We start from the raw sequence: 22,615 nt of genomic DNA, 5'->3' as shown, positions 1-22,615 counted from the left end.
TGTAAAGGCACAGAATATTCTGATCCGCTAATGATCGGGATTCATGTTTCTCAACATAAAGATCACAATTTCACATCTGCACAAACATTTGGACTGACTTCTGTGCAATTGAGTTAGCAGGCTGCAATTTGCATATGAGGTTACCAATTTGACTTCCAATTTTGACTTAGCTTTTGTCCCGCAATTGAATCTTTCAGACATCCAGTGCCCTAATCTGGCCACGATGGTGTTAAATGTCACTGAATAACTGTGTTTAGATCAGCCTGCCAGCGTATGATCATACGCTGCTTTAGAGAGTGCAGATAAAGAAAGGGAAATGAGAGCAAGGATTCACATGAAGGAGAAAACACAAAGCATTATAGTGTCATCGAGGATCAGTTTGCTTTTAAAATCCGCCGTTATTCGTCCATTTGAACCCGACACACATACGGCCGCAGTGTTTTTCCGCCTCAATCTTATAAGCCAGCCTCGAGTTGTTCCACTGACTTGGGCTTAAGCAACAGATGACTCAACCGAACAATATGCTTATAAACCACTTAGCCTCAAAAACAAAAAAAGAAAGAAAAGCAAAAATAAGCCTCTAAGTGTTGAAGTGCTCATATTAAGCTTTTTACCAAGCAAAACATAAATCCATCATGGCTTGCTTTAAAGTCAAAGTTATTAAGGCTGCACGCTTAAGCTGGGTCGATCACGACATGTTGTAAGTTTCTGTGTCACATTTTATCCCCAGAATCAAAATATTTGTGAAAGACGCAGACCAAAGAGAAGTATTGTTTTCTTCGTAACTCTCCAAAGGCCATGAATTATTCAGCGTGACCAAATACCAGTTAACATTTTCAGAAACGAGACACTAAATCACTTTTCCGAGAGAGCTGTATCTTGTCCCGCACATTCTAGTGGATGAGCTGTTTTCTGGAGCATGAGGAGAAGTTGGCCAAAGCTGGTTCTTCTGCTCTTCTACCTCAGAGACGAGGATCAGCGGGCGGAATCCTTTATTTGTCCCAGAGTTGAGTGTGTGGAACACTTGGCCTCGTCCCTGGGTGCCGCCAGGATCAGAGTAGCGCGCGGCCATGGTCTCTCTGCTGGCAACACACAAAGCCGGCTTGGAATGACAAATTGGTCTGAGACACCAGCGGGCACTTGCCAAGAAACGCACGCAGAACACACCACACCAAATTGGCAATCTGAACCAAGTTTAGACAAGCTGAACACACAGGCACAAATCAAATATCTGCAGGCTTTTTATGTGTGCATGACTCTGTACTGGGTGTTTGTGCATAATTACGATGCGCTTTGTTTTCGCTATGTGTGATGTTATATGAAGCACACATTCATAATGCTGCTTTGAATACGAGTCTCAGGGGAGTCTTGGGGAGGTGGCCCATTTACTCTTTCTTTTGTTCTAGTCATGGTATTTTTGGTTTTTAGTAATAAAGTTTGTTTTCTAGGTACTATTAACTAAATCAAATTTCTACCCAAGAAAAAAAAAAAACATGCCTATAGCAAGATGTTTGCAAAACTCCAAAAACATACCTTCACTCTTATATATGAGCAATACCACACGAGTAGCAGTGTGATATGGCTGTATATTGGCACTGGTGGGACGCGGTGTGCGTTAGCTTGAGGCTGCAGGCAGAGTGCCTTAGTGTCCCACCAATGACGATATACAACCATATCGCACTGCTACTCATGTGATATTGGGCCCTGTCATGCACCCGGCGCAATGTGGCCAAGGCGCGGCGCAATAGTCTTTTGCTACTTTCAGCTTGGCGCAAGGGTCATTTTGGGGTGTTGCGCCACAATGTTTAAATAGCAAATACATTTGCGCTCATATGTGCGCCCATAGGCGTTCTGGTTTAAAAAAGTAGGCGTGTTTTGGCGCTTTGCTATTTTAAGAAACTGTAAATAGTCTGATCTTCAGACCAGAACAAAGTCGGTCTATTGTCTGGCGCAAAGTGCGCCTGGCTTACACACTACACACAAGATGTAGAGCAATGTGCAAATATCTTTACATATAAAAAAGATATAATATGTTAAGGATATATATAATAAGGATGTATATAGGATATAAATATAAATGATTAAATATTACAAAACATATTAATTTCTAGCCTACATGAATTTAAAAACCACTGCCTTCATACTTTCTTCATCTCGGGAGGCTTTTTCAGTTCATTCAATTTGCTTTTGTATAATGATATTATTATTTGCAGTATTACTTATTATATCCATATTTATATTTGTTTTATTAAAAACAAGCTTAGATTTGTCCACCTGTCAGGTTTTATACCATATGGGGCATAGCAGGTGTATTTGGAACTAACTCAGTATTTTGACCACACTTTGTTATTATTGTTCATTTATTCGTTTGCTGGAAATTAGAACTGAATTTAGAAATAGTTTTGAAACAAATCTTTGCGCTTAACAAGCTAAATTAATTATTTATAGGCTAATTGATGTCTGTGTGGTAAGGTTTCCCTATCCACGAGAGCAAAAGCGAAAGTGAACTTACTTTACGTTATGTTAATAGCAAATGCGCTTATGGCGCGACGCAGCTGGCTCTTAAAGGTAATGGGAGATGAGACTCTGATTGGTTTATTCTCAAAACACACCTATAACTCATTATGAAAATAAACTCAACCCTTTTCGACCATGCGCCACGGCGCAAAGCAGATTTTGCTCACATTTTAGGATTATAAGGCTGAATGGCATGAAATGCCATCAATCTACAGAGATTTCCCCGTATTTCTCTGTTGCAACACAAAATAATTATTATTTCACAATAAATAATTCCAAAAAAGCCAGAGTGAAGCAAACACTACCAGTTTCTGTGGTCTAAATACAGTACTACAACATATAAAAGAAAGAGATCAACTCAGAAGGTCACTTGCCTGATTTATAATGATTTGTTCTGCTGTAGTGTGAAATTTTTGTTGAGAAAATGCTGTTTTTTTTTTCTCGCCTAAGAACTTTTTATGCGGTCTCTGTCTCCATCTTGTGGTGGAACATCAAACATCACTTTCGTTGGTCTGATCAGACAGGCTGATGGCGGGCGGTGCACTGAATTTGATGCTGAGAAATTATAAATATATATGATTTATATATAGCTAAAGGAGTGCTGTTATTTGCTAAATATCACACGGATCAGATTCGTTAAACTAGACAGAACTTTTGTGTGTGTGTGTATATATGTATATATATATATATATATATATATATATAATTATTATTATTTAACTATCTTTATTATATATACCAGCGACACGATGGCTCAGTAGTTAACACTGTCGCCTCCAGGCAAGAGGGTCCCGGGTCAGTTGGCATTTCTGCATGTTCTCCCCATGTTGGTGTGGGTTTCCTCCGCGTTTTCCAGTTTCCCCCACAGTCCAAAGACATGCGGTACAGGTGAATTGAATAAACTAAATTGGCCATATTGCATGTGTGTGAATGAGTGTGTATGGATGTTTCCCAGTACTGGGTTGCAGCTGTAAGGGCATCCGCTCTGTAAAACATGCTGGATAAGCTGCCGGTTCATTCCACTGTGGCAACCCTAGTGAATAAAGAAACTAAGCTGAAGGAAAATGAATGAATTAATGAAAAAATGAATGAATTATATATACAAGAATCTCTATTAATGAAACAGTACTTTGTTTCATATATTGCCCATATTGGTGCATATACTGTAAGGTACATTTTAGTATCTAAGGTCTACACATTAATGTCTAAAAAATATTAAATTTCCCAGTGACAGATTTGGACTTTGTTCAAATTAAATTTAAAATAGAGTAGACCCCGAGATTTCTTAGGCAGTGGGGTGGCAAATTTGCTACTGTTTAAATGCCACATCAAGCACTGGGCTAACAACTTTGTATTTCTTTTTTTTTCTTTTTTTTTTCTTATTCTTCTTTTTAAGTTGACTAAGCAAATGACTTTTTAACAGTATGTTTAGTTCTGGTTATAGCTTGTTACACATTTTGTGAATGCAGTTTATGTCATTGTTCCTAATGCAGAGTAAATATTTTTATTTTATTTGTTAAGCTAATAGCACATATATACAGGCAAGAAAACAAACAATTAGATAACATATTAAAACAAATCCTGACTGCCAGGATAACAAATTAGATGCTGCAATTTTGATACAGCTTTTTAACACAGCACAGGCAGTCTTGCCTAAAACTTTAACATAGTTCTATGACACAATATTACCTTCAAGCAATGCAACTTTAACATAATATGTGGCTGTTTTTGTGTTGGTATGTCTATTTGTTATATTCCAGTGTACCACATCTTCCTCTTTTCCATTGCTAAAGCTAATTTACAAACCACAAATGCCAGCAGTCCAAATAAAGGGCAAAAGACGAGACACTTTCTTTTTCCTTGTAATATCTGAATCTATAAATTGACAGTGGATTTGAATGACAGGACTTATTTCAGTAGATGGCAGTTTCGTACTTTGCCTGGTAGGACTTTTTTTTTTTTTTTGCAATAAAATAATATTGTCTCGTTGTGATGGTTTGTGCTCCAAACCATGCCTTATCCTGATTTCAGGTGGACCACTCAAATTGAAAGCTCGTGTCGCTTGAAGCCGCATCAAAATAATTGAGTCATAGTGAAATTTGACTTCACCTGAAAATGATCCTGAAGAACAATACATTTATTTTATTTATTTATTAGATTTTTTTTTAGTTCTATTTCTCTCTGCTGCAGCAATGCACACCAGTCTAGCATTTGGTTATTAAATTTAGTTCTTTTATAAGTCACAAACCTAAATTTCTGCCTTATCACATTTTTTTTTTTTTTTTTACAGGGGGGAGGATGGAAGCCCCCAATATGATAAATGTACAGTACTGTCTTTGATTGTATGGCCGAGGCAGCCGCTAAATTATACTGCTCAGTTTGAGGGCTCTGAGTTGCCTAAGGCTTTTAAATTGCTAATGATCAACTGTGAAGAAGCACTTTGATAGCAGTGCCGGGGGACTTTAAAGCAGATCTACTGTTGTGTGCGAAGCGCCCGCTTCACACTGGAAACCCTGTACCATTACTCTTTTAGAAATAGGGGATGTCGAAAAAGGAAACAGGAAGAAAACAGAAGTCGCCCAACCCACTCCAAAGGCAGACATTTTGCATGCATAAGTATTACTCATTAACTCTGGAACTACCAGAATTCAATCTACTAGAATGACCATAACAGTCATTATGACCGGATGTCATTTTTGTCTTGACATATTTACATTTGGAGCTTCTACTGAGGCTTTAGAATGAAGCTTTGAGTGTCTGTCTTTATATTTTACAATCTATTTTATCATTTGTCAATATGAAAATGCATGCCTCGCTTTGTGTATGACAAATTAGAGAGCTTTGTGTGTGTGTGTGATCCTTGTAATCACTCGGTTTGAAAAGCTAACCTCCCAAAACAATAATAATTATTGGTATGATGCAAAAATATTTAGGTAAAACATGTGCATTTTGGAAATGATTAAGTCTATAGGTTAGCAAGAAATACTTTTTTTGACTTTACAACACTCTGAAATTACACCATTGGTATTAAAAACCATCAATAAATGGATTTGTGATGTTAAGATGTGTATTAACAAACATCAGTGCACCAAAGTAAATTTTAATGAATTTGAAAAATTCCTAAGCTCAATAATAACTACAGGATCTGATACTGTAACTAATTGCTGAAGTGTACATACAAAACAAAATATATACTGTAACAAAAAGCATAACCAATTCTATATGTCATATGTCTGCTATATAAATCATTTGTATGGAAAAACAATGTCTAGGCTGATAGATTGCTGATTGATGGTTAATTGGACTATTATGTCAAGGAAAAAAAAACTCATAACTCTTCTTTCTTGTACATTTAATAATATAGCAATGGTATTTCTACATTTTTTTTTTTTTTTTACAAAATTACATCATTTAAACACAGTTAAAATACAATAAAAAAAATAAATAAAAGCAGTTGAAATGCAATTCAACGGGTACAAACCTAGAAGTGACAGCTTTTTAGTAAAGCAGATGTGTTATTCTGCACAATTGTCATTATCTTCTTACATTATGTAGATTTTTTTTTCACCCTGCAAGATCAACAACATGGAAGTCACTTAATCTGAAGCATTTTATAATCCTAAAACACAGACCTTTTTTAATCCAGTGAAGAGCAATGGACTTGTTGTTGCTTATTGCTTGTTTTGTATCCCCCGACCTCACCCTGCCACCCACCCAGTTTTAATATGACACTAAAATAAGTGTCATAAAAAAGACAACAAAATTAAGAATGTTTTTAAGTGATTAAGTGTTTTCAAAGAAGACTGTACTTTTTTGTCTTTTCTGTCAGGGCATATTTATATTTGAAGCTTCTGTTGTGGTTTTAGAATGAACCGTTGGATGTATTTCGTTATATTTCATGATATTTGCTATATTTTATTGTGTTAGAGCTGCCACAGTTGAAGGTGTGTGCCTTTTTTATCACAGTGGAATTTAGTTTTTTTTTTTTTTTTTAAAGTGTAAATAAATATGTATGTAACAGAATATTTCAGTAGATAAAAACATGCATTTCAGGTATAATTATTTATATTATTATTATATATTTGATATTACATATACATTTATTTAGACTTTAAAATTCTCTGAGTAAATTGGAAACAATCATGTGCACATACAACCGCTGGAATCAAAATCTGAGAGTAAATGGATTCATTATGTTATGGAATAATATACAGTATAGGACTTTAAACTGAAATTATAGTGAATGTGAAATTGATTTAGCCCACCAACAACCACAGAACCTGCTATATATTTCTTATAAACTAATACACATTTTGAAATACATTTATATACATTTTAATGCACAATAAAAATATTTTTTTAGTGTGTGTGAAAAAAGAGGCCTATGCTAAAATATTATGGTGTTTATAATGCGTTTTATTACAATTCCAGGTAAAAAAAAAAAAAATAAAAAAAACATTTATTAAAATAGCAATGCAAAAATGTATACACTCATAAGAAACATCAGGGAACTGCAGTTATACTGTGTGTGTATATATATATATATATATATATATATATATATATATATATATATATATATATATATATATATATATATATATATATATATAATATCTATGATTTTATTTTTCTCTTTTAAATATTTCCCAAATCATTTTTAACAGAGCAAGGAAATTTTCACAGTATGTCTAATAATATTTTTTCTTCTTGACAAAGTCTTATTTGTTTTATTTCGACTAAAAGCAGTTATACATATTTTAAAACCCAATTTTGGGACAAAATTATTAGCCGCTTTAAGCATTTATTTTTTTTTTCCCGATAATCTACAGAACAAACCATCGATATAAAATAACTTGCCTAATTACCCTAACCTGCCTAGTTAACCTAATTAACCTAGTTAAGCCCTTAAATGTCACTTAAAGCTGTATAGAAGTGTCTTGAAAAATATCAAGTAAAATATTGTTTACTGTCATCATGTCAAAGATAAAATAAATCAGTTATTAGAGATAGTTTTTAAAACTATTATGCTTAGAAATGTGCTGAAACAATCTTCCCTCCATTAAACAGAAATTGTTGTTTACTGTCATCATGTCAAAGATAAAATAAATCAGTTATTAGAGATAGTTTTTAAAACTATTATGCTTAGAAATGTGCTGAAACAATCTTCCCTCCATTAAACAGAAATTGGGGGAAAAAATAAACAGGGGTGCTAATAATTCAGGGGGGCTAATAATTCTGACTTCAACTGTATATATATATATATATTTATTTATTTATTTATTATTATTATTATTATTATTATTATTATTATTATTTTAACAAAATTGTTACACTGCAAAATTTAAAATGGTAGTACTAGTTTAGTGTTAAAAGATAGACAAATCTGATAACTGCATAATGTGTAAAAACCTAGCAGTGTGATGTTTTATTGTAAAACAGGCATGTTATCATCTTTATTTTACACAGTTTTCGTCACATTCTTGCACTATGTAAACATTTATTTTCACCTCACAACTTGATTGAAAGAATTTGAAAATCTTTGAAACCCAGACCTCTTTTTAATCCCACCGAGAGAAACGTGGGTGTCATTGTTGCTTATTTCTTGTTCTTTTTTCGGTTCACTTTTTTAAAAATATTTCACCAACTACCAGAAGAAGTGTCATAAACGGAGACAACAAAATCAAGAGCGTGCGAGGGGTGTGCAACTTATTTAACGCTCAGTACTCTTGAGTGTCAGCCAGGAAGTAACAAGTACAAAGTCTCCCAGTGTGTGAGGAGAATGTGACTGGGCCAGAGCCTCCTCGCTGTGCCAGAGCCTGCCAGAAAAGGCCTGCTCCTTATTTTGCCTTGGGTGAATGGCGCTCTTGTTTGTGAGTTTAAATGGGAGTCGTCGGAGATCGCGGTGAGTCTTCTCCACCTGGTGTGTATAGGAGAAGACAAGTTAATGTGACGACGTCAGAGTCTCTCTTTAAGATAGCTTTTAAACTGAAAAGTACATAGGCGTTCGCTCCTGCCAATTCGCAGCCTGAGGCTTTTTATCTCATGAGGGCTGGCTAAGAGAGAGAAAGTAACAGAATTATTTGCAGTTTTTTTTTTTTTTTTTTTTGGAACCATGCTGCCATTACTATCAAACTAAAAGCATCACTCCACCGAGGACAACGGATTGATGTATTATTTTGGTATTGGTCAAAAGATTTGCGACTCTTGTCTTACATTTCATTTATGCCAAAAACCATTAGAATATTAAAGTAAAGATTATGTTTCATTAAGACATTCACTAAATTTTCCAACTTTTTCTTTTATTTATTTTTTTTTATTATTATTAGTAACGTGCATTGCTAAGAACTCAAGGGGTTTTCTTTGTTTCATGGTTCTTTTGAAATGTCATGTCCCAAATTTCCAAGTTTTATCTTAACGAACCATACATCATTTTAATTTTATTTATTCGTATTTAATTTATAAATCTTATAAATCATAAGTTTATAATTATAAATTTCTTAGTTTAAAAATTAAAACCCTCATGACCTTGTTTTTGTGGTCCAGGGTCACAATTTTTAGTGTTTTAAAAGGCTCTCATGCTGGTAAAAGCTGCATTTATTAGATTAAAAATTAAATAAATTAATAAATAAATAAATAGATAAATGAATGAATGAATGAATGAATAAATAAATAAAAAAGTATATAAAGTTACATTTTTGTTTGATTAAAATCCAGTAAAATAGTAATATTGTGAACAGAATTTGCTTGATTAATTAAACTTTGGAAAATTGTTGGTTTGCTTAACATGGTGCAAACATTTTATGTATTTAACTGTTATTCACATTTTATTTAGATTTTATTTAGTTTTTATTTAATTTAATTTTATTTTATTTTGTTTTTAATTATTTTTGTCCACATTTTTTAAACCGTCTCTCATCTCATCTCATTTTTGTCCACTTGTCTGGAGCTGGGTCGCGGGGTCAGCAGTCTTAGGAGAAAACACCAGACTTCCCTCTCTCTAGAGACTTCCTCCAGGTTCTATGGGGGGATCCCTAGGCATTCTCAGGCCAGCCGAGAGACAGTCCCTCCAGCTTGTCCAGGGTCTTCCCTGTGGCCTCTTCCTGGTAGGACATGCCTAGAACACTCCAGGAGGCATCTGAAACAGATGCCTGAGCCACTCCAGCTGACTTCCCTCGATGTGGCTCTACTCTGAGCTCCTTCCGAGTGACAGAGCTCCTCACCTTATCTATAAAGGTGCGCCCTGCTACCCTGCGAAGAGAACTCATTTAGCCCGTTTGTATTCGAGATACTTTCAGTTATGACCCAAAAGCTTATGACCATAGGTGAGAGTAAGGACATAGATTGACCGGTAAATCGAGAGCTTTGCATTTTGGCTCAGCTCCTTCTTTACCACAATAGACCAGTACATCGACTGCATTACTGCTGCCGCTGCACTGATCTGCCTGTCAATCTCACGTTTCATCCTTCCCTCAACTCTTTCACCTTTATATGTCTGTTTTCATCTGGAATAAAAATACTAAAATATGAGAATAATTGAAGACTGGATTAATTGCAGCTTTTTAAAATATATATTTAAAAATGTTCACCATATTTCACAAAACTATGATTTTACTATGTTTATTATTATTATTATTATTATTATTATTATTATTATTATTATTATTATTATTATTATTGTTGTTGTTGTTGTTGTTGTTGTTGTTGTTGTTGTTGTTGTTGTTGTTGTTGTTGTTGTTGTTTTTATTTTTAGGAAGTGCAGCCGTGGTAAACAATACAATATTTTCAGAAACAGTCGAAACATTAATTATTCAAAACATTTAACCAGCAGCATAATCTGTATCTTTGTCATTTCCTTTATGCTTCATAATAAATTCACACACATGCATGACCAGATTAGATTAGCTGTGATGAAATATTCATGCTTTGTATTTAAACCCCTGCAAAGCAGTAATAAATGAACATGTTCGCTATGAACTGCTTTGTTTTGCTCAGCTTGAGAATGAAATGTGATTTTTAATGCAGCTAATCCTTTTAAAACACATAGCAGGCTCATTATAGCCTCAGGATACACTAGTGTCTGTGTGTGTGAGAGAGAGCGTGTTTCTTCACCTAGGTGTGTGTGTATGTGACAAAATTTGCTTTATCTTTGTTGGCAACCATAAATAAAAAAATATATCATTCCAAATTAGATCTCGGCTATTATGTGGCCCACAGCACTTTTAAGTGAAACAGGTTTTATCTTCTTTTATACAGAGAAACACAGTCACACATTGCTGAGGTGTTTTATGGAACAACTTCATTTACCTTGCAGTTTTTATTTTATTTTATTGGAGAGCTATTGTGGTTGTACATTCTTAAGCTAAATTAATAAATCATCTTTCCTTATGTTGGGGAATATATAGTATGCTAAAGGTAACAGTTGATGGTTTACCGATTAATTTCAGAGGTTAATTACAGGGTGAAGCACTTGATATATAAATACTTTTAAGAAAGCGTATAATGAAATACTTTTATTTTCCCGCAGAGTTGAAACTGAATCATAAAATGTTTTAATTTATTTGCATGACGCCTCGTATGCTCATCAACTCTGTAAATATCATGAAAATGACGACTATAACAATACTAACAGGAATGTTGTTACACATTTAAATTGCTGTTTTCTATTTGAATGTAATTGAGAAAGTTATGATAGATAAATTTTCAGAAGATACTCCTTCAGAAATAATTATAATATGATGTTCTGATGCACAAGATTTAATATGGATAGACACATAAAGCTATCATATTTTTTAATAGAACATACTGTATATACACACTTTTATATACACTGCATACTTTTTATGTACAAGATATACATTCTATTTAAAATTGTGGGATTTTTTTCAGGAGTCTTTAATTAATATAAAGTTCAAATTAACATTATATTATAACATAACATCATAAGGATAAAAAAAATCTAACAATGTGAAAGTCTGGCAATTAATATGAAGTTTATTAATTTTGTATGTATCCTTGCTAAACAAAATATATCAATTTGTTTCAAACAACAAAAAAATAAAAAATCAAACCCAATTAAAATTTCAAGAAATACATATACAATGTTTTATATTCAGGGCTTGACATTAACAGCCGCCAAATGTGGGTAGATTTCACCTGTGGCGGGTTAGACGAGATATATCCAGCTGCAGAACCGCAGAACCACACGTTTTAAGCACACACAATCCAGCACACACGATTTAGGCAAACCATATATGGTTACTAGCATTATCGCCACCTAACGAATTTCACAAATATGGTTTCCCATTTCAGTCATTATTATTATTATATCATAATGATCATTTTAACATCTCTGCAGTTTCTGAACTCAAATTATGTAAATAAAAATAATTGGTTAAAGACACTTTGACTTTATTCATGTGTCCACATAAACAAAGAAAACATAATAGACTGTCTAATTGTAGGATTAAGTGTAACAAACTAATTCAGGATCCTAATCTTATCATACTTGGTTAAAATCACTTTGTTGTAAAATATAAAAAGCAAACAATAATGGGTAACATCAAAGTAAATTAGCCTACTATAGTTAATCATTTAAACAATATAATATAGTTTTAAACTGATTATCTTAACTGATCATCTGATTATAAACTACTATCTTTTACTAAACTGTCACAGCTGTTACTTATACATATATTACATTATATATATATATATATATATATATATATATATATATATATATATATTAACTTATTATTTTTTAAATAATTATTAATAGTTAATTTGTTTCTATTGCAATTGTTTTTGTTTAAAAACAATAGATTGCTTACTATAAATTACTACAGTATTTAATGTGGGAAATCATTAATTAAAAAGTTTTTAGAAAATTAGGCAAATAAACACTATTAAATCGAGTAAAATATTAATATAGTGTTATACATTTGTTACATGTAAAAAGATTTTTATTACATATAAAATTTATTATTGCCTATATTAACTTGCTATTATTTCCTTCATTATAAATGATTCCATTATATGAATTTAACCTGTCCAATTTAGATCGTTCAGCAAGGCCAGCAAACGAGTATCTGCCATATTATTGTTAGATAATAATGACTGATCATCTATGATGACTGATAGAAAACTGTTCAGTCTATTAAATTGAATGGCGATTGGAAACAACGCTCCTCATTCGCCTGTCTCAATCGCAATATTTGTGAAAGAAAGTAAAGTAAACACTACTGTTATTGTGTACAATTTTTCTTAACCATATATCAAAATAGATCGATGATGATGTTTAAAAAGATGGTAATAACATTAACATCCATCGTAACCATATTTGCCTAGTTTGTGTGTGCCAGATTGTGTGTGCCTAAAACGTGTGTGGTTCTGTGGGCCTGCAGCTGGATATTATTGGGTTAGAAAGCCACTCACACTGGCCTCTGTGGCTGGTTGAAAATATTTTCTTAATATTGTAGTTTTTTTTTTTTTTTTAAGCAGGGTTTGACAATTGAGATGGCCCAATATGCGCGCAAATGTGATCTTAAATCAAGAAGCAGCACCACTGATAAAAATAGTGTCTGTGAGACTCACTACTTAATTCAAATACATTTTTTGGGGACAACTTAATTGTTTTGTTCAATCAACTTAAATTTGTAAAAAAAAAAATAATAAAATAAATAAAACAAGTTAACATAATTCCTTTTTATAAGATTAGCTTTTATAACCATTTAACGTAAAAAAAAAAAAAATCTAAGGAAACGTCTTTCAATCTTTTTTTAATTCTTTTTTTAGTAATTGTAGGAGGGATGTATAATACAAAACCTTATAAGTACTAATAAACAGCCACTATCTAATAATAAACCAGTTGTAAATAGTGGGAATCATTTCTTAAAGTCTTAACAAAAAACTTCATCCACATTGCTTATTAAATATTATGTCTATGCATAGTATGTTAAATAAAAAGTTGTAAAATTACCCAAACTCACCTGAAATCATAATCACGCCTTGTCAACTCATAAATACTTCCCAAAAGCACTTGACCATGGCATTTCTTAACGGGACACAAGTGGCACTCGCTTCGTAGTCCAAACCACCTGCTGTGCTTTTTGTAACGACAAGACCTTTTTTTTCTCTATACACAGTCCAATGCAGCAGTAATGGCCAAAGCCAGCATACTGTACCTGTGCCTCATTACAAAGGTCTAATTGAGATGTCTCAGCTCTCTAGACCAGTCAAAAATAAAGGACTTCACACTGCTTAGCAAATGAGCACACCAGGAGCAAGAAACCTCTGTCTTGATGCACTTGTGGGAGGCTGTCATTTCAAAGAGCACCCCTTTATAGCGATGGCACATTGAGCGCCAGTCAGCCTCAACACTGCTGGCAAGGAGATTACGGCTCTTTGCTCGCTCTCTTTCTCTCTCCACTACCATTTGGAGTGGAAAACATTCAGCGGAGTGAAGTGAAGAAATCACTTCCATTGCTTGTTTTGGGGAGGAACAGCAGAGAGGTTTAATATTAGCAATTTGGCGTCTCGATAAAAACTAATTTGTCTTGGTAGCGCGAAGCAAAGATGTAACACGTAATGAGAAGAGATAATAAATTTTCCCTTCTATCTGGCATTTTCCATCATGTTTATTTGACTGCACTTCACAACCTTGACAAAATCACATTTCGCTTTCGCAAGTTTACTGTCGATGCATGAATTATAGATGGAGACGAGGAGAATGGAAGATACCAATAAAGATTTTTTTTTTTTTGAGGAGTAAAAAAAGCGACATTTGAAAGGCATTCTCCTCAATCCGCTGTTATTTCACATGAGTTATCTGCTCTCCAAAATAACAGCGGAGCTCTGAAGTCATTGGCTTTTACCAGTGCAGTTATGTAGCATTTGCATAGCCTAGGCTTTCAGTGCAACGTATAATTTCGCAGCACATTACAGAAAGGCCATTCATTTGAACACACCAGGTCAACTCTGCCTGATAATGGTGCCTGTGTACCTGCAAATGAATAAAGCCCCAGTGGCGTGCATGTGTGTGAGTGTGTCTGTCGTCTATGTCAGATTTTAATGGGATCATATATTATTTAAACATGCAGGACAAGTTAATACACTCCGTGCAGCATACCTGTCATATTAAATCATTAACCGTGGCTGAGCAAAACATTAAACAGGAAATAAAGCTTTAACGCAAATGCAGTTTTCTTTAAAAGAGATCTCATTCTTTTCTTCAATATGTTTTTGTTTCATAACTGTTGGCCGGTTTATTTAAATAATATCACACTAGCAAAAGGTGTTGTGCTGGATATCAGCAAGACTGTGATTCAGCCATCGGCGTGACGCCAGCCGGTAATTAATATGCAGTTCTACAGCATGGTTTGACATTGCTTTTTATAAAAAAAAGTTCTATAAAACAATTGCTTACTGCTGTTTTAGACAAAATAGTTTTTATTTCTAAATATATATATTTATTATGCATTATACAAACTTGTTTTAAAAAGTCAAACAATGAACATAGAAGGCAGTTTTAAACACATATACAGTCTCAAAATTAAAGATACAGGAGCTGTCACTGGTTCAGTACCTTTTCAAATGAAACATATTTTAGTTTTTTACTCAATGGGGCATATTAGTGCCTAAATGTACCTAAAAACGACCTTTGAATATCCGCTTGTTAAGTGTGACGTCATGCTTAGCGGCTTCCGGATGTAAGCACTCTATCAAACTGCATGAGGAGGCTCATCTAATGGTAATAATAACGTTTACAAAGCGATGTAATACTTTTGAAAATCACGATCGCTATATATAACATCAGATGGCCAGAAAGTGATTATTTTTTTTATAAATTGTTCAAATTTTGTCGTTTGTGATGCAGCAAGTCCAGAGACTGTTGTGTACACCAGGGGTTTCCAAACTCTTCAGCCTGTGACCCCCAAAATAACATTGCCAGTGACTCGCGACCCCCAATATCTTCTGAGATGGCTATAAATACAGAAACTTGCATGCAATGGTCCACACACACACACACACCAATAGACCCAAGTCTATTCTTACTAATTTTTTCTTTCCTTTTAGTAGGTTATAGATAAAATATGGTCATTCTTATGGTTTAAAAAAAAAAAAAAACAGATTTTTGGAAATCACCAGGAGACCCCCCTTTATTGTACCGTGACCCCCACTTTACACCATGATTTTATATAAAATTCACTTTAATGTGTGATAGGACTTAAAAGTGGTCATGAATGAATATTTTCTCAATTCAAACGAGTGGCCGCTTGGACCCGGAAACAGTATTCCAAACGTCATGACTTAACAAGCCAATTATGGAGGCTTTATGTATGTACTCTTGAAAAAATAGTGCACCAGTGACAGCTCCTGTACCTTTATTTCTGAGTGTAAGGCTACATTTGTATTTATTTATTTTTTAGCTTCTGTATGAGCCATCCAGCAAAACAGATGTTGTGACTTTTATTGATTTTGGACTTTTCACTGTTTGTATTGCCTGTCTGTGTTTGTGCGTTCCAACCTGTCAGTTTGTAGACAATTCATAACAGTTTGGCACCAAATATAAATCTCGACTCATTCTCTCCATAGAGGAAAAAAGATACATTTTCTTATTCTAAAAAAAAGCGCTTCTGTTAAACCCATCTGCATTATTTTAACTTAAAAATATTTGTCTTTAAGATTTAATTATATAAAGATAATAATTTGTGCAAAAATACATCATTATCCATAATAATTTACAAACATGTACACTAACCTGAAAGCAAAGTATGTGAAAGCACATTTAGCCCCATAAATCTTCACAAATTATGTCATTCAGTCAGTCTCCCTACACCAGGGGTGTCCAAACTTGGTCTTGGAGGGCCGGTGTCCTGCTGAGTTTAGCTCCAACTTGCTTCAACACACCTGCAAGGAAGTTTCTAGTATATGTAGTAAGAGCTTAATTATCTGGTTCAGGTGTGTTTGATTAGGGTTAGAGCTAAACTCTCAAGGACACTGGCCCTCCAGGACCGAGTTTAGACCCCCCTGCCCTACACTCTTAAAATAATAAAAGGTGCAGTAGGTAATCTGCCAAAATGCTAACCGGTTAGCATAATATATTTGAAACGCAGTCCAACACCTGCCGTCCAAAGCCATGTCTCCTGAAATCACGAATGCACACATTAAAGATGACAGAGACCCACTGAATAATGTCATTTGCCAGTTAGGAAACTTTATAGTACTTCATAATACTTTTCCGAACAAAAAATTGTACTATATCTAGCATGTTTTCAGTTGTGTAGTTAGCAAGCAAAACGTGTCATATTGTGCAATGTGTCATGCATGCAAGGATCGCTGGTCTCACTCTCTCACACGCTTTGTGCTATAGCGACTACTATATGCTTAGTTATTACTAAGCCATACTTGCATACTATTTCACACTGAATATTAAAAGTAGCATGGTAAACAGTATAGGGGCCATGTCACAGGCTGTCATTGTTCAAAAAGGAACCAATGTGAATATAAAACCAACTTCACCTCAGTAAAGCAGGCTAGGTGGAATAGCACTATTTACGTGTGCTTTTTTAATAAACTAAATAAAAATCTCCATTGTCAATGCTGTAAAAAGTCCCTTTATTATTACACTAACAATGTCTTTGTGAGTCATTTGAGCATCAATTCAACTGATTAGTTTAACCACACTGATTAATTCATGAGAAAAAAAAAAGCTGATATATAAGATCATGTCAGTGAAATCACTCAACTGATTCATTCAAGTCATTTACACAAGCAATTTGTTTATCAAATGTGATAGGTGTTTCCTATAGCCTCAATGCTGGAATGATCCTCAGCATGCCAAGTGGTTTATACGGTTTAAATCATGCTGGTCCTAACAAAAGCTTTAAAAATGTTTTGACTGACCAAAGCAGAGCAGACACAGGTCAATGCAAGCAATGCTGACAGCGATTCTCCTGAATAAACATGTTGTGTCCTCTGTGCTGCCCTTGCGACCAGGAGAACGTGTGCTTTATTAGTCTCCCCCTACTTGAGTTCCTGTGCCAGCTCTGCTCAGGTTACGATATCATGTATTGTTTAAAACACCCTCATTAAAGGAAAAAAACTGTCTCAAGAAGTGCAAGAAGCAGGCTGAAGAGGGGAAGAACGATTCCATAATTGGTCAATTGTGCAAAAAAACGTGTAAAATTTCTGAAACCTATGTCTCGGTGGAGTTTCATCCTTGCAGGAGTGTCACAAACCCCATTTCTATTATCTTGCATGCCTAGGGCTGACCACGCAGTGTTTGTCTTTTACCCAACAGCGGGTGTGAAGTGAGGTTACCACACAGCCAATGCTGACTCCTCTAAGTGCTGATGAAATATAGATGTTGAAGTCTGGACCGCTCAATGTTTCATCTCTCTTGCTGATACCATAAGGAAGCCATTAATAGTGTCAGAGAGCATTAGTCCTACAAAAAGAAGATAACTGGATGTAGGAGAATGACTGGCAGCACCTGCATGGAATCAATTGGGTGTCCCACAAGTATTCGAGATAGAAGTTTGTGCCCCGCCGTGTGGGTTTGACTGCTGTTTTTTCCTCATATGTATGCGAGGTCACTTCAAGATGGTCATTTCCCCCTGCGCCGCTTTTGTCAGTGTGCAGAGGCCCGCATCATGCATAATCGCAAACAGCAGGACCATCTGTTGTTGCCTTGTTGACTTACCTACGCGCAACCTTTTTAGTGTTGGTTTCCATGTATCAGTCTGATGTAGCACCATATTTACAATATGTTAATTGGTTAATGAAATCCTGCTTGAGAACCTTTGCATATGTTATCAAGCCTGCGCTATGTGTATATGCTCGTGTTTTCAGTGCAGTGAGTGGAGGAATAGGAGAAGTTTTGCTGTGGCCATCTGTTGACGGTATATTGCACAAGTGCAGATTGATGACCTTAACCTTTACTCACTCAATTGGCTTTTCCATTTCTTCAGAATAAGTGTAGGTAATAGGTCACTTTGTTCTCCCTTATTACGAAACATGCAATTTATAGGAACTGCCCTTGAATGCAACTGTTTTATTCTAACTAAAATAACTAATACAGACCCATTTGTTTTTCTTCTAGAACCAGACCCCGGATAAAGCATTCCCTGTTGTCCCAACCATGTGCCCTCACAAGGTAAATCACTGTCTTACTAATGGTTCTGCCTTTTAGAAGCATTGTATTTTCAGTGGGTGATAAAGTCTCTACAGTATGTTGCTCCTCTGTAGATCTGTGTTTCTAAACTGGTGGGTTGCAACCCAAAATGAGTCTTTTGTAATACACAAACCATATCATACAGCCATATCACCCTGCAGCCCAAGACTGGTTACTTACTGAAGCTAAGCAGGGCTGAGCCTGGTTAGTAACGGGATGGTAGACCACATGGGAAAACCAGGTTGCTGCTGATAGTGGTGTTGGTTAGGCCAGCAGGGGGCAATCACCCTGCAGTCTGCGTGTCCTGATGCCCCAGTAAAGTGAAGGGGACTCTATACTGTCAGTAAGTGCCATCTTTCGGATGTATTCATTTAAAAATCCCATGACACTTCTCATAAAGTGTAGCTTTGAAACCTCTGCCCAAATTTCCTCCATTCGCCCTTAACCACCATGGCCTCCCAAACACCCCTATTTATCAAATTGGCTCTATCGTTGCCTGTACACTCCACCTATAGCTGGTGTGTGGTGAGCTGTTGTATCATCCAAGTGGATGCTGCACACTGGTGGTGGTGGGGAGAGACCCTCCTCATGATTGTGAAGCACTTTGGGTGTATGGCCATACACGATGAATGTGCTAAATAAAAATACACTTTACATTACATTAAGGTAAAAAAAAAAAAAACTGTGTGACAATGTGTGATGATTTAAACAAAGTTTAAATGCATTAATTTAAATTATAGTCAAAGCTGGACAATGGATGTAAAATCACCTCATCCACATGAACACACTCAGGGCCAGCGTGTCCATAGAGGCGACCTAGGCAACTCTGCGACACCCCCATATAACCCCAACCCACCCATCACCCCACCCCCCGGTCCTCACTTTCATCCACGACACCCCACCACAACTCTGGTCTCCTTCCGGTCTTTACTTAGCAAACCGGTCACTTCCATTTTCATGTTCGGGTTGAGGGTGGCAGGATCGTCATTTGCCTAGAGCACTGTATCAGCTTGCTCCAACCATGGACACACTTGATAAGATAAACACAGTAGAGATTTAGATGAGACAGTAGGCTGTTGTATAGGGTTGTATGATTTACTACAAATACCACCTGGTCTAAATAAGATATAACATCCTAAAAATGTTCATTTTTGTTTTTTGGTATTTATTACTTTATTAGTACAGATTTGATATTCTGTTACATATCCAATATTAATGCAGATCCAATATAAAACTAATAAATTGTGCTTCCTAAAATAGATAATTTTAGGCGTTTCAAGTCCTGCTAATATTAATCAGAAAATAGTACATTTAATGTGACTGTACGGGCATCTGCTGCATAAAACATGTGCCAGAGTAATTTGCGGTTCATTCCACTGTGCTCACCTCAGATAATTCAGGGACTAAGCCGGAGGATTGTGTGTGACTCAATAGTGCATTTTAAAAAAGTTGTTATCATTCCCATTTCTCTTTACTTTTGTAACTATTGTGTCTTACCACCACTTGATATGTGTCCTAAAGCCAAGCCAGTTGAGAACCGCTGTTATATAATTGGTGCTCATGTATCATGATCATCTTATTCTGTGAGCATTTCAAAAAAACATTTTGTGCTTTGCTTGGATCTGTGAAATAGAACAACATGTCTTTTTCTTCTCTCAGCCATGCACCAGAGCAAGGAAGCATGACAGTAGATATTTCCTTTTTATTGTGTCTTATCTCAGGTTGAAAACAAGGCCCTGAATTAAACCGTAGTATTGCTACAAGATGTCGAATTATCTGTGATTTCATGCTTTTTCGGGCTCAGGATTTACCAAAACAGTGACAAGAATCAGTCGTATTCTTTGCGTAGATGAAGAAAAAGAAAGTACATCTCCTATTTGATAGATGGCTGCCTCGGATTTTGTGCAGTTTTGCATGGAGCCTACAGTATGTGTGAAATGCAATAATGTGTTATATTGCCAAACCTCTCACTATTGTCAGTCCATAACCCCGAATGTGCCAAAGTGCTCATGTCCTTTTCTGGTTGACTGGGCAGGTCAAGAGTAAAGACCTCACAAAATGAAAAAAAAAAGTAAGTGTAAGGCAGGCATCGGCACATCTGACAGCCTGTCAGCAAGTGGTCCAATTCGGCAACTCCTAATGTACCGACTGCCATCAAAAGTGACTTGAAGGTGCAAAACAAAACTGCAAAATATTTATACAAATCATCCGGCTCTCGTTGTGAGATGTATGAAAAAGGCAATCAGCTTTGTCCTGAACCTCTCAGCACACAACGGGGCTCTAATTGCTGACCCGTCCTTCACACAAACCCGCGCGCTTCACCCCTGTCGAGATCACCTCTAATAACACGTTCTATACAGTGCTGATGCGCTCGAACTCACCTGCCCGACACCCAGCCTGCAACGTTTTGTCCTTGAAATATGGAGAGCGTTGCAATTCCCATGTTGCTGTCAGCTCTCCTTGAAACAGCTGATCTGGATGGAGGTAATGAAGGGATGCCACCGATTTGTGATGGCGTTAACGTTTCCCCGCGACCAGCAGAACATAATCTCTGTCTCGTCGCTTCCCATTAGCGCCTGTGATCTGCACAAACCAATATGCAAAGAAAGCAATGGAGCAGTGGAGTAATTTGGCGTGTCACTCAGCACCCAACCAAAGTATAATGGCTAAACGGTTAGATATGATTTCTATAATAGGAATGTCGTACTGTGTGGCACTAAGACCGCTCCTATTTTCTTTGCTGGTATTGTATGCATTCACAATGAAAGGGAGCTAATGAACAGAGAGCTTTTAAAAGCTCCATGATTATATGGAAAGGAGAGGGGAAGAGAAGGATGGCGGGAGAACGAGAGAGCGAAGCCGAGGGGGGTGGAGAGAACACTAAGTATACATAATTGCTGCTTGACACATTGGCCAAATTCTGCTGTGCCAGGATTGGAGTGAAGATGATTAACGGCTGTCCGTGTGGGTGGGCAACTTGGTCACCCAGGGCTTCCAGTTTCCATAGCAATTGTACTCCAAAGGCCATACATTACATTGTGAGAGTCCCTGAGGCCTGAGCATTGTTAAATTCCCCAATAATATCTTACATTATGCGTTTGTCCTCTCATCGGTAATTCATTCCAGCCACTGCGATTCACAATAGGTCAGTAGTGAAAGTGGAGAGAGTCCCAATTTCAGACCTCCTATCAGAACGTGAAGGATGGTACACCTCAACGCTTAACGTTGATGAAGTGGCTCCGACTTGAGGGAAACTGATCATTTGTCTGACATTACAGCAGGCACGTCTGTTCTGCAGATCCCATCGTCGACCCGGCTGATATTCTGCAGGTATTTAAACGCAATTCATCAAGGCTTGGAGTTAACCCTAGCAGCCGTCGAGGCGTCGTAACGCTGAGCAGATGGCAGATGGAGTGCAGAATCTGACCCTTCCCACCCTGTGTGTGAAGCCTGTGGAACCCTGGCACGAGCCGCCTGATCTGGGCATGGCGCGACTGACGTACCCCTCCGCGCAAACACACATATTCCATCTGCGATAGTTGATTTTTTCTTTCCACCACGTCAACTCCTCTCTTTCCCCCTGCTCTGAAAGTGACCCTTGTGCGCTCTTCCACATCCTACTCCAAATGGTGTTTTGAACTTGGGGGAACCGGTGGTGAATAAGCGCATCTTAAAAATGATTCATACTAGATAATAAATGGAAATCCCCCCAGCCATGCAACAACAGGCTAGTCATGCGGCAATTAAGCCTTCGTAGCATGCAAAACTTAAGGCGGCGTGCTCTCTGTTAAGGGGCTCCGTTCGCATACATGCACCACTCAGGAGGGAGTAGGCGTGATGCTGGAAGACAAGCAGCAAACTGCCCGAACCCATACCGCCGTCTCAGCGTGGTGCCTGAGGATGCTTTGGTGGACATCTTCA

The 22,615-nt window shown here is 36.3% G+C and overlaps 1 protein-coding gene across 5 annotated transcripts in view; it reads left to right on the top strand.

Moving 5' to 3' along the window:
- The window catches only part of pcdh11 (protocadherin 11), a 330,597-nt gene that overhangs the window by 142,143 nt on the left and 165,839 nt on the right, over positions 1-22,615 (top strand). For all 5 annotated transcript variants that reach the window (XM_087281537.1, XM_087281538.1, XM_087281536.1 and 2 more), the window contains one exon: positions 18,623-18,676. In XM_087281537.1, coding sequence (XP_087137663.1) covers positions 18,623-18,676 — 54 coding nt within the window. The remainder of the gene's footprint in view (positions 1-18,622; positions 18,677-22,615) is intronic.

The sequence above is a fragment of the Danio rerio genome, chromosome 14 (assembly GCF_052040795.2).
Source record: "Danio rerio strain M-AB ecotype USA chromosome 14, GRCz13ab, whole genome shotgun sequence".
Classification (NCBI taxonomy): Eukaryota; Metazoa; Chordata; class Actinopteri; order Cypriniformes; family Danionidae; genus Danio; species Danio rerio.
This window is presented reverse-complemented; position numbering and strand designations above follow the sequence as displayed.